The 13,546-nt window shown below is 38.1% G+C and overlaps 1 protein-coding gene across 3 annotated transcripts in view; it reads right to left on the minus strand.

Annotated features, from left to right (window-relative positions):
* LOC126481164 (peptide transporter family 1) overlaps window positions 1–13,546 on the minus strand; it is a 338,990-nt gene that overhangs the window by 71,425 nt on the left and 254,019 nt on the right. For all 3 annotated transcript variants that reach the window (XM_050104731.1, XM_050104732.1, XM_050104733.1), the window contains one exon: window positions 7,509–7,591. In XM_050104731.1, coding sequence (XP_049960688.1) covers window positions 7,509–7,591 — 83 coding nt within the window. The remainder of the gene's footprint in view (window positions 1–7,508; window positions 7,592–13,546) is intronic.

Genomic DNA, 13,546 nt, shown 5'->3' on the forward strand with positions numbered 1-13,546 from the left:
CTGTTAAAATTTGGTTTTTTTACATGTTTTGCTGCTGCTGCTGACGTTTCTAATGAATTTTTTTGAAGCGTTTTCATTATGGAGTCAGGCGATGGTGATGCAATTATCATTTTGGTTTTGAATTTATTTTGGTGGTTTTTTTATTACCCTGGTTATCAGGCTTGTCAGATATTCTTTCCCCAAGCCATTCAGGTGAAGTCCGTGTTGCATGTGAAATCTATGTCCAATACTGCTTATATCAATGCATTTCACGTTTTTAAAATGTCTACATATTTTTGCAAACTGACTGTTGGCACTTTCTATTTCCCTGTTAACACATGACCATCTTACAAGATCATAGCAAAGCAGAATATTGACAAGTGTTACATTAGTGTGAGTGAGGTTCCTCAGACACTGTTTAAGATCGCGCGTTGCACTCGCTGTTTCATTTTTGTAGACATCGTTTGCGCCTCCCATAAGTACAACGAAGTCTTTATCATGCAGATTTTTTGCCTCTGCGGATTCGGTCAATTTTTTTAATTTCGCCAAGTGGGGCTCCCGGTTTCACTATACCACACGAAAATGTTTTAGTTGTTTCTTTTAGTTTACTCGCAATTCCATGACCATGGCTGTCTGAAAACACAAACAGTTTCCTGTTATTGGAGTTCACAATTTGCAATTCGTTTTGTATTGTTTTACTACACACTTCGACACAATGTTTGGTCGGCACATTTATATCGACCTCCTTCACAGTTGTTTGAGTCAGTAAATTTTCTTCTCTTATCTTATTCCCCACAGTGCCTTTTTGCTTTTCCCACCGTTCATGCGAACTGTAAGTTGCATTTTCACTATCGGCGATCGAAAGTACTTGAAATGTGTAAGGAACCAAACAACAAGGTCATCAGACCCTGCCTTGCTTTACTTTTTGAGATACCTGTAGCAGAGTTGGCAAAGGAAGATCCCCAATAGTGGCAATGGGTTTGATATGGCAGCTCCATGCATCTACCTCAACCAGTGATGTAACATGTTGTTGCAACTTTACAGATGCCTACTGTTTCTGCCTGCAGGTGACAGCTGAAAAAGCCCTGTGAGCTGTCAGGAATCTTCTTTTGCCTCAACTATAATGTGAAACAGACATCTAGCGTGCAGTGTCAGTACTGCATGAGAAAGCAAGAGCTTTTCTTTCCTCTGTCAGCTATTTCCCTCCCCTGCAGTAGTGTTTACCGGGCATGTCTTGATTCCTAAACTTTCTACTCTGTTAGCAATCAATAAATATTGAACAAAAAGTACAAGAGTCAGTCATTAATAGAAAAGCAAGATAGCAATTTTATAAATGAACATCAACTGAACAGTATAACTGGAAAAATAATGAATCTGTTTATAACAGGAGCTTCTTTTCCTAATTAAGGTTTTCCACTTATAACCTGCTAACCAACCAAACATTGAAAAAAAAATTACTGAATTACCATTAGTGGTAGTTATGAGAATGATCAATCTGAAAGTTTCCAGAATGACAGTGTTCTGGTCATTCTATTGATACCTTCCAAGACACAAACTAGGGCAGCATACATTGCATTCTATTGTGACATGTCATAACATGATGATGCTGTAAGAAATTATGGAAAGGTCTCCGCTGCCATGTTTCATATGGTGTTCAACTGCTCTCAGAACTGAGATTAAATGGGAATATTTCTGTGAAATTACAATTTTAGATAATTTGAAAATGGACTTAGGGTGTGAATCAGTGTTGAGTGATTGAATTTGGTGTTCAGAGCTGTTATATATCAATGCCCAAGTTTGGTTCAGTGAATTCAGACAATTTCTTGAAACTGAAATCAGTAGTGTACACATATAAATGTGGACAATGGGGAGCTGTGCAGTCGCAAATGGAAATGAAAGAAGTGATACAACTGCCAACAAAGTTGTTCAGGCAGTTCAGCTTATCTAACACTATATGCTGACAAGCAAACATTCATTTAATGTGCACATATATACCGGTAGCAAATAATAGTAAATTTTCTTTACTGTGTTCTTTAGGCTGAATTTGAGTCGCAATACTTAATATTATACACAGAATAACATCACTGACAATCATTTTCACATAATATTTTCAACACAACAACACAAACAGAAATGTGGATTCCACTTGGAGCAGACTTTTATTGCCTACTGACAGGAGAGAACAAATGAAGCATATGATACAGGACTAAGAGAGCAAGATAAACAAAGGGCCAAGTGGTTCACTTATTCATTCATTCATTCATTGTGTTATTTTGGAACAAATGAAGCTATATATTAACAGGCAAGAGCAGCCATTGCAGGGTGTTTGTGTGAAGTGTAGTGTTAGCAAATTATGGCCAGTGGGAATTCCCCTCACACAAATTATTAAAAACATATCCACAGAACCGTAAACAAGTTATCTGTGATGCCGAAGAAATGTCCAGTATAGAAGAAGTCCAGGTACGTGTTCCACAGGGATCTGTACTGGGCGTTTCCTGTTCCTAATAACTACTGATGATCTGCCATCATCTATTAAGTCAATTACAGTGCTATATGAAGACGATACAATTTTTATTTACAGTAGAAATGATTTCAGTAGTCTTAAAACTACAGTAGTCTTAAAACAAGCAGCCTATTCATTTAAAGCAAATGGATTCTTGCTGAATGAAACCATAATGCAGAAGATGGTTTTTAGCCTAAAAGACAATCTTCTACAAGATGATCCAAGCTGTTTTTAGTTCTTGGGAGTATGTTTAGATGATAAATTATGTTTGGGTCAACATGTGCAATACATTAGTGGTAAATTGTCAAGAGCAGTTTATTTGTTAAGACAACTTTGCAGAGAAACTTTAGATTGTTATGGCAGAAGAATGAATAGAGGCATTCACACTCCGTACCACTGACTGTCAAAGTCACTTAAAGCTGTGAACTCGTGGAACACAAATTATTTAATAAGCTCCCACAATTTGTACAAGAATTATTAGAATGACTGTTCAAACAAATACTGCATGACTGGTTAGTTGCCCACCCATTAGGTGAAAAAAAAAGGAATTTATCAACAGTAATACAATACTGGAACATTAATAAAAAAGACTGTTGTTTCTTTTAAATTATCAGTTGTTTTATGAGTGTGATGCTGTCTATTGCTGTAATGGTCTAATGATATTATTACTATTACTGCTACTACTATTTTGTATTATTAACATACTGCTAATTTGGGAAATTACTTCTAAATTATTTTATATTAGTTTATGCACATTAGGAGAAAAAGAGCTACTTTGAGGGAAAAAACTACTACTATGCTACTATTTGGCTCTTGTTTTCATCTACTACAGCAAACAAAATATTTATGCAACTTAGTGCAGACATCAGTCAGTTGTTTATAAGTTGGAAAAGTCAAGATCTGTTTAATATAAACATTAGAGTTACACTGTATTTAAATTTCCTAGTCCAAATATCCTGATAAATTGTGAAAGAAGTTGTTAAAGAGGTAGCCTTTTTAGCTTGTTTTTGAATATTTGGAGATTTTCAATCTTATTTCTAATGTAACGTGTTACAAATTTTTATACCAGCATATGCATACAGTCTTTTATTGTTATAAATTCATAGCATGTTCTTTTCAAGCCTATACTCTTGTTCCCCATAAGCAACAAACAATAAGAAAAGTTTCATTAAAAGTTTTACTTCAGACAGCAGCTTTCTGTCAGATACGTAAACTTAATGAAAATATTAATGGCAAAAGACACTAGTGTCACTTTTGGTTTAATACGAGGGCTATCCACAAAGTACATTACGTTTTGGAATTAAAAATAAATAAAGTATTGGAAATTTTTTTTATTACATACAGATAAAAGCCACACTTAAATACTACTTTACTACATCGTTGCCATTTAAATTAAGGCACTTAACGTAGTGATGGACGAGCTTGGAAACTCCTTCGTCATAAAATTCGGCCACCTGCGCCTTCAACCACGTGGCGACTGTCTTTTGGGACAGAAAAGGTGTGATTTTTGTGGATTTCCTGGAAAGAGGCAGTACAATAAACCCTCAAAGGTATTGCCAAACTCTGCACAACCTCAGAAGAGCATTACAAAACAAGCACAGGGGAAAGTTGGGCTCAAAGATCTTGCTGATTCATGACAACGCCCGGGCCCACACGGCAAATGCCACTCGTGAAGTTCTCGAATATTTTAAGTGGGAGTTGTTTCCTCATCCACCTTACAGTTCCGACCTGGCACCGAGTGACTTCCACTTATTCCCAGCAATGAAGAAGTGGTTGGCTATGCAGCGTTTTGATGACGATGCACAGCTTCAAGAAGAGGTAACCACGTGATTGAAGGCGCAGGCGGCCAAATTTTACGACGAAGGAATTTCCAAGCTTGTCCATCGCTACGATAAGTGCCTTAATTTAAATGACAACTATGTAGAAAAGTAGTATTTAAGTGTGGCTTTCAGCTGTATATAATAAAAAAAATTTCCGATACTTTATTTATTTTTAATTCCAAAACATAATGTACTTTGTGGATAGCCCTCGTATAAACATACCAGTAAAATGTTGTTGCCCAGTATACTTTGCTTAAGTATGATGTTTTCCTCTTGTAACTTTCTGGTGTAAATTGGGAGTCTGCCGTAAAGTTTATAACTGATATGGGTCACATGCTTGTATGTGTTGGTTTGTTTCATTCACTGTATGTTGAATTCTGTCCTGTTTTGGGTACTGTGGCTATAGAAGTCAGCATTTGTCTAAAAATCTTCAAGCTTGGCCCTGATACATAAAATACATGTTATGTAATGTATAGTGAGGGTCCTATTAACATTTTAAGCACTCTGAATACAGTTTTGCAGTGTGTCTGGAGGACTGTGTTTTGCTATTCAGATAACCCTCTTCTGTAATAAGTTTTGTTTTATTGTTATTTTGTTATCATATTTATTGCTCTTTTGTATTAGATAATACAAACAAGTTAGTAGTGTCAAAAAATAGTGCACTGTATTATATGTTACAATAATTCCAGAGACTCTTGCTAAAAGAGTAAGACCTGCTAATAGAGAGCCATATTTCACAATAGTAATGGGCACAGTATGGCTAGGATATTCTACAGTAGTAAAGATATAGCCTACTTAATCTTGTGAAGATCACTTCAAAGAGCCCAGTGTTATGAATATCCCTAACCTCTATACGTATATGCCTTCTCAAAAGAGAGATAGAGAGAGAGAGAGAGAGAGAGAGAGAGAGAGAGAGATATAAATAGAGAGAGAGAGAATTTAAATTATGTCAACTTTAGGATGTCTGTATATCAACATAACACAAGAACTGGACAATCAGCTGTTATATCCTGCTGTAGGCTAGATAAGGTTCAAAAATGCTAGACCTTAGATTTTTCAATGAACTTACAAAAGTTGGCCCTTTTGTTCACTACAGTACATTTAAAATTGTTGTAGCAGAGTGGTTTAGGATAAAAGGAATACTGTTCCATAAAGAAAAAGAGTATGAGAAATCAGATTTAAGTGACAAAGTTCTGACTAATTACTGTCATACTAATTTGTAACAAATTGTCAGTTAAAGGGTTCCTGCAAAATTGTTGCTGAAGTGAATATCATGAAATTTTATGTACCTTATATCTCTTAGCTTTATATGTAAATATTTACACCAATAACCCCTAAAATTTTGTAAGGTGAATGAACTGTATTACAAGAACTTTATTACAATCCTTTGTCATAAGCTAGCAAATATAATATCATCTGTGACCACTGTGGAAAATTATATGTAGTCTGTCGGGAAGAGCTGTGGTATTTAAGTAGTGTGAACATGAGAGAACCAAGGGAATACAAAATACGTATTTGACTTTTGAGTGAATTATAAAGCTGAAAACAAGTTAGTAATAAATGAAAATTATTGCCAAACTTCAAAAAAAGTATACCTTCTCTTCTAAATTTTACTATTTTTCAAAGCACTGATGAATAGTGCAATGAACTTTGCTATTCATTTCAGCTGTGAGTGGAATTCTCTATTTCTGGCACAGTTTACATAGCTACATAGCTATTCATTGTCGCCATTAGTACAAGTCACTAAACCATAAGATGATGCTTGTAAGCATGACTGAGCTAAGAGCTGAAATCATACTTATGCAAATACTGAAGTTTCTGTTTTGTACTTATAGAATACTAACAGCAAGTCTAATTTATGTACAGGAGAGAGTGCTAAATAAAAACACAAAAGCATCAGCCACACTGGGATCAAATGATAAACTGTGACATCCACAAGCATAACACAAGATGGGGGAAAAATTTCCACCAAGGCTCTGCAACTCTGACAAAAACGCAAAGGAGAGTAACTGAGTCAGTAATAAAAGCATATGACAAGCTTCCCATCTGTATAAAAAAGGAAATTGATATCATGCAGATATTAAAAAGGAACTAAAAACATTCCTCAGAGAACAAACTTTTTATAAAATGAATGAATTCCTGGAGTAATAAGGCATCCTTTTGAGTAAAAATAGAAGAAAAAAAAAATCTTTGCTTACTTCAGGAAGACAAAATTGTGTACTTCTAACGTAAATTACAGTGATAAAATGTGAATTTATTTGTATCTTAGGTTAAAATGTGTACTACCATTTATTCTACATTATTAAGAATTCATATAAACTTACTTATGTGCTGAAGATAAAAAAATTGTAATGACAAAATGTAAATTTCATTATCTACTTGTGGCACTGGGATAAAAATGTGTACTTCCATTCATTCTACTACTGTAAGCATTTGCTTAGACTTGTACCAGTAAAATGCAGGTTTTAATATAATCCACAATCAATTGTTCATAGAAAGTATGTATGTATTTGATATATAAAATGCTCACATAATTTTGTATTTTTTCCTTTTACCTGTCTTATATTACTAGTAGACCCTTTGAACAATATGTAATCAACAAGACCAAATAAAAAAATCAAATCAAATCAAATCAGTGCCCTAGGAGTTTTGTATTATAATTACTATCCTCTGAATACTTAAACTGACTTGCAATTCGTTATGTGTATGCTTAGAATGGCCTAATTTCTTAGGACTGACTGAATGATTTCATCCAAAAATCATCCAAGCACTAAAGCTGCAGGCAATATCTAGACTAAAGAGTCTAGAGCTGTAGCCTATCCTAAACATTCTGTCTTATTTACCAGATTTTATCATCCATTCATCAAGCCTGTGCGGACGTAGAACCGTTTGCTCTACCCACCAGTAATATTGCTGCCCTACGGCAACAAGAACAACTGTATCTTTGCTAAGTGACTTCTCTGCAGTATGCACTCTATGCTACACACACTGTGTATATGCCTATGAGAATAAAAGTATTCATAGTAAGTGAAGGGAGTGGGAATGATTTGTCATTGTAATTACCGTGTCCCCTCCCCATTATTTACAAGCCTACCAACACCTGTTACAGTAGTACAGAAAATGACCTTTGTGACAAATCCAGATAACTTAAAAGAGAAATAAAATTACTAAGGTAAAGCAAAAATGAATAAAATAAATATACTTACGGTAATACATTTTGAAACTTTTAAAACCACATTTCCTTCTGGCTTCTTTATGACATAAAGTGATTTTCCAATGAGGAAGACAACTGCAAAAAGAGTATGACAGTTACACAACTTATATAGCAACATTTGCTAAGGCTTTTACAGAATGTGTTAGAAATATGCAGTGTTTTTAACCCATTGAAAATGCCAGTGTGATTATAACATAAAATAAGGGAAAGGCAGCCACTCACCTAGAGTGACCTGATGTGTGGCGCATAGAAACACGCAACAAAAAACTGTTACCACACTACCTTTTGAACTCTTGTGCTTTCTTGTGGCAACTGTGGGTGTGCTCATTCAGATGACTGTGTGTGTGAATGTCTGTATTTGTGCTACAGAGAAAAGAGCAGCTCAAAGCTAGTGTGAGTAATGTTTACTGTTACATGTTTCTATGCACCACACATCATTCTGCTATAGGTGAGTGGTTGCCTTTCCCTTATTTTGTGTGTTGTTCCTTCCAAGAATCTCCATCATCATTCAGCATGAATATTGTGACTCAGAATGAGATAATGGAAAAAAATCCTTTCAACTACTTGTGAACTATGCATTCTGAAGCTTATTGGCATGGCGACTCTGTCCAAGTGCTTGTTGGTGAGCATTTAAAAAGGGCCAGCTCTCAAACATGATACAAATAAGCATTACAGCATTGCACAACAATAGGATTTTCTTGTACATCCTTTCCATAAAGCACACTACCTTGTGCAACTGTTGTTCAAAATATTCCTCTGAAATGTGTAGAGAACAGTTTCAAATACAAAACTAATTTTGTTGCATGGTTCATTGCTGGATACAAACAAACAAAAAAAAAAACACACACACACACACACACACACACACACACAAAACTGCAGTCTAAGGCAACTGTAGGCTACAGGCTATTTGGAACAGTCACCTATCTGCGACTCAGGATCTCTGTTAAATTGTGAGATGTGTAAAGTGTAATTTATACATGGCAATGTATGCAGACAATGCAGTGCCTTTTCATGTTGGTTTTACATGTGCTTGACAATGACGTGTAGCTAATCACACAACCAAATAAAAATCTCATGACAGCCTGCTATGGACTGTGTTTACATTTACTAAACATCTGAAGGCTGTGGATCCCCACAAATACTAAATTTTAGTGAGAAATGGCATATGCTGGAGATAACGTAGGGACATGAATTGTTAGCATGTGGCAGGACAGAGGAAGGGGAAACCATTGGGTGGAGGGTGTGGGGACAGTGGGTTCAAGGAGACTGGGACCAGGATGGTTATGGGAGTGGAGGATGTCTTTCAAGGATAACTGCCATCTGTGGAGATCAGAAAAGCTGGATGTGGAGGGAAGGATCCATCCAGATTGTGAATATGTTCAGCTGCACGTCACCCTCACCCGCACGTCACCCTCACCCGCACGTCACCCTCACCCGCACGTCACCCTCACCCGCACGTTGCCACAGCACACATTTCCATGGCACAGTCACCTCTGCTCCCTCTACAAGATACTGATACTGTCTAATCCTGACTATATACTCCATATTTCTGAAATTTAAAGCTTTGCCCTACAACACCCAGAAGAGCATTCAAGATAGCACCTCCATAAAGTGTCAAACATGCCGACATCCTACTCCTGCTTTGGAGCACTGCTACACATTAGCATCTATCCTACCCACAGTGAACCCTCATGAAAAACCCTCACACACACAGACCTTGCCTAGTTGACATTTCCATTTTTCCACATCCTCCAGAACTCCCTCCTGACACTCCAAGAAATTCAGAACCCAAACAAACCCCAAACACTGTTGTTAACCACTTCTTTGCAACCAATCCCTCCAACCAAAGACAACCTAATACAGACAATGGACCTCATCTCTCCCAGTTCATATCAGCATCCAACTGTGACCCTCCTGCCCTTGTCATCTTCCACCCCTTATCATCCTCCATGAATTCCATGCCTCCAATTTGGCCTTACCACCCTTTCCCAGATCTCTTCCCAAGAACATTAAAGTTTCAGCAGAAGACAGAACAGCCATAAACAACCTGAAAACAGATCCTGACATAATCATCCTCCTTTCAGGCAAAAGCTCCACCATCACCATGATGAATTTCTGTGACTACATGGAAGAATGCTTACATTATCTCATTCAAGAGGTCCAATGTAACCTCCAATCCCTACGGAAATCCTTAGAACCATCCCAAAACCTCTTCCAGCCCATCTCCCTCCTCACCCCAATGACACCCCACACACCCATCTTCTACGTGCTCCCATAAATTCATAAATCTAACGAACCTGGATGTCCCGTTGTAAGAATTTCCAATCTGGCTGACAAACACCTCCAGCCAATTCCCCAAAACCAAGTCTCTTAGATAAGAGATACTAACTACTTCCTTCACTGACTCTCCAGCCATTTACCTTCTGGATCGCTACTTGTCTTTGTTGATGCCATATCCCTATACCCTGACATTCCTCATGCCAATGGCCTTGCATTATGTACCACCACCTCTCAACATTCTTCTGATGTTCTCACTACCTCATTCATCATATACCTTACTAACTATATACTGACATACAATGAATTCTCCTTTGAGGGGAAGGTATATAAATAAATCTGTGGCACAGCCATGAGTACCCACATAACATAACGTAAGACCCTGCTATGCCAGACGTTTTGTCGGTCATCCAGAGGAAACTTTCCTAGCCTCTCAAAATCCCAAACTCCTTGTTACATTCAGGTTCACTGATGATATGTTAATGAGCTGGACTCAGGGCCAAGAAATCATATCCTCATTCCTTCAAAACATCAACACCTTCTTTACCATCTCCTTCATCGAATCCTCCTCAACCCTATGCGCCACCTTCCTGGATGTTTACCTCCACATCTGACGGCTCCATCCACACCTCTGCCCATATTAAACATTCTAATCGCCAACAATACCTGCATTTCAACAGCTGTCCATACCAAGAAATCCCTCCCATACAGGTTGGTCACCTAAATATAGTGTATCTGCAGTGATGAGAACTCTCATGTCCAGGATGCTGAAGGGGCTTCACACAATGGTACTAACCCTCAAACCTAATCTATAAACAGATTTCCCACCTACTCTATAAACAGATTTCCCTCTCCTTATCCTCATACACCTGTTGTCCTCTCACCAACCCCCCAAGAATCAGCCACAAAGGAAGGCCCTCTTTGCCACCCAGTGTTACCCAGGACTAGAACAACCGAACCACATCCTTTGCCAAGGCTTTGATTATCTCTCATCCATGCCCTGAAATGAGGGGCATCCTACATCCTAACCGGGATCCTTTCCACTCATCCTAAAGTGGTGTTCAGTCACCCACCAAACCTATACAACGTCCTAGTTTAACCCTATGCCACTTCCTGTGGAAGACCCAGGTGCGCGACATGCCCAATCCACACATCCAACACTTTCTACTGCAGCCCTACCACTGGTTTATCATACTGCATCAGAGAAAAGACCATGTGTGAAAACAGCAATGTCATATACTAACGCTACTGCAATCACTGACAGCTTTTTATGTCAGTATGTCAACCAACCAGCTTGCTAGCTGTCCATCAGTGTGAATAGCCACCATTCAACTGTGGCCAAGAATGTTGACCATCCAGTGGCACAACATGCTCTATTTCAGTGGACACTTCACAAGCAGATCATTCACTCCACCACCAGCTTTTCTGAACTACAATGACCAAAGTTATCCTCGAAAAACATCCTTCACTCCTGTAACCCTCCTGGCCTCCATCTCTGTTGATTCACTGTCCCAACTGTAGTTCCTCAAGAATTTTGACACAAATTCTAGAGACCTTCAGCTTTCCACCATCTTTAACACCCAATGTTTTATGTACAAGAGTGAGAGATGGGAATGTGTCTACTGCACCATGGTTTATGTGTGTGTGCAGGACGGGCAGGTGCTACGAGAAGACTAAAATTGTGGCAGTCTATTGGCACTGACAAGTGGCTGCGCTTGCCTTGGAAACCGTATGTCCAGTACAAAGAGTAATCAAGGGCTACACTTTGGCATTGAAATAGTTGTGACTGTTGGGAACAAATTAAATGTGTTTTGTCTAGAGACTCACATACTCTGTTGTTTGACTTGCTACGAGCAAGAACTGTTTTGACAAGGGTTATTAAAACTAAAAGAGACTGTAATGGTATATGTTAAGTACTAAGGTTTTCCAGGCCGGGTTGATTTATGAGATTTGAAAGAGCATGTCAAACTTGTGTAATTGTTTTACTGTGAAGAAGAAAATATAGCCGAGCTGATATGAAAGTTTTCTGAGACGAATGAATCATTTCAAGGGTAGAGAAGTAGTTCACATAATCTTTGGAGAAGAAGCATTGTGAAGATCAACACAGCCGCCTGTCCTGAGAAGAAGATTGGCTGCACACAATACGTAAATCACCCATGAGAGATGCGAGAGTCTTGCACCCCAGCACCACACAGTCACCGATCGTCGCGTTAGAACATGGCGACCCAAGTGACAGGACCCGAAGAAAATCCTTGATTACTCCTTGTACTGGACATGCAGCTTCCAAGGCATGTGGGGCCGCCACTTGTCAGTGCCAACAGACCACCACAACTTTAGTCTTCTCGTAATAGATGCTCATCATGGACACACTTAAACTGTGGCGCAGTAGACACATTCCCATCTGTCACGCTCATACGTAAAATACCAAGTGTTCGAGATGGTGGAAAGCCGAGGATCTCTAGAATTTGCATTGAAATTCTTGAAGCGCTACGCCAAACCCTCCATCCATCTGTTGCCCCTTCCCCTGTCCTATCACCCCCTTCCAACTGAGATCTTCAATTCATCTTCATTGTGCACCATTGGTTCCAACACGTGCCAAGCTTGTGCATATGCCCTGTACCTCCCTCCCCACCTCCCTCCCACATTCTTATCCAGCCAATTGGAGCCTTTTTCTAAGCAACTAGTCACCCACTCCCAACCCTTCTTCCACCTCCCATATCTCTCTCTCTCTCTCTCTCTCTCTCTCTCTCTCTCTCTCTCTCTCTCTCTCTCTCTCAGCAATAATCATTATACAGTTTACATTCAAGAATTAATTACACGGTTTTACACATTTAGTTAATGATATTTACATTATTTCATTGTTTACACATTCCTTTCAGATTACTTCCAAGATATTCTTCAATTGAGTACTATGCTTTATTTTTTAGCCATGTGTCTAATACCTCCTTAAATTTAAAGTGGATGAGGGTTTTGATGGATTGTGGCACTTTATAACTTTAGACTTAGGTGTTCGTGACTGTTGTGTCAGTGACAACCTAGAATACGGTATATCAAGCATGCAGTTGTTTTGAATGCTGTTCAAATGTAAACTCTTTCTCTGCGTAAATTATTGTATATTTTCTTTTATGTATATGCTTCTTCTTTTCAGTAAGTTGTCTCCTTTACTCCTTAAGTACTTCCATTATTACTCGACTCATTCCACATCCATAAAGGCAGATGGGACCTATGGAACTGTAGTACAATGAATGAATGAATTAAATTTATTATAATTTTGGGTCTCACCTGTAATTATCTGTTACCAGTTGTAAGTGGTAGGGTGGGACCTGAAGGTTGGCTATTAGTCCATCATCTGTCTAGTGATGAATTTTGAAAACCCTTCCTTTCCTTCACCACCTGTATATTCCATGTGTTCTTTCTTACTCTTTCTTATATTTATCTTCTCATAACTAGATAATTTTTGAACTCTTACAACTGTAGATTGAATCTTTTTTGTTAAGGTGTGCCAAATTAGGCTTCCTTCAGCAGTTACTGTTCTGGTGACTTAAGTAGCAACTGCTCTCCAATTTCTAAGGCTCTATTTTTCACATTAATTCTGAGTAACAGTCATTCTTTTTAAATATCCTGTTATATAAATTTTCAATGAAGAGTCTGTTTTAGTATTATTTTGTTTTCTTGATTTACTTCATATATTAAGTTTCTCTTACTTGATGAGAGAAGTTTTGGAATTTGGTGTGTCTAAATGAACATGTT

Source organism: Schistocerca serialis, chromosome 5 (genome assembly GCF_023864345.2).
Source record: "Schistocerca serialis cubense isolate TAMUIC-IGC-003099 chromosome 5, iqSchSeri2.2, whole genome shotgun sequence".
NCBI classification, from domain to species: Eukaryota; Metazoa; Arthropoda; class Insecta; order Orthoptera; family Acrididae; genus Schistocerca; species Schistocerca serialis.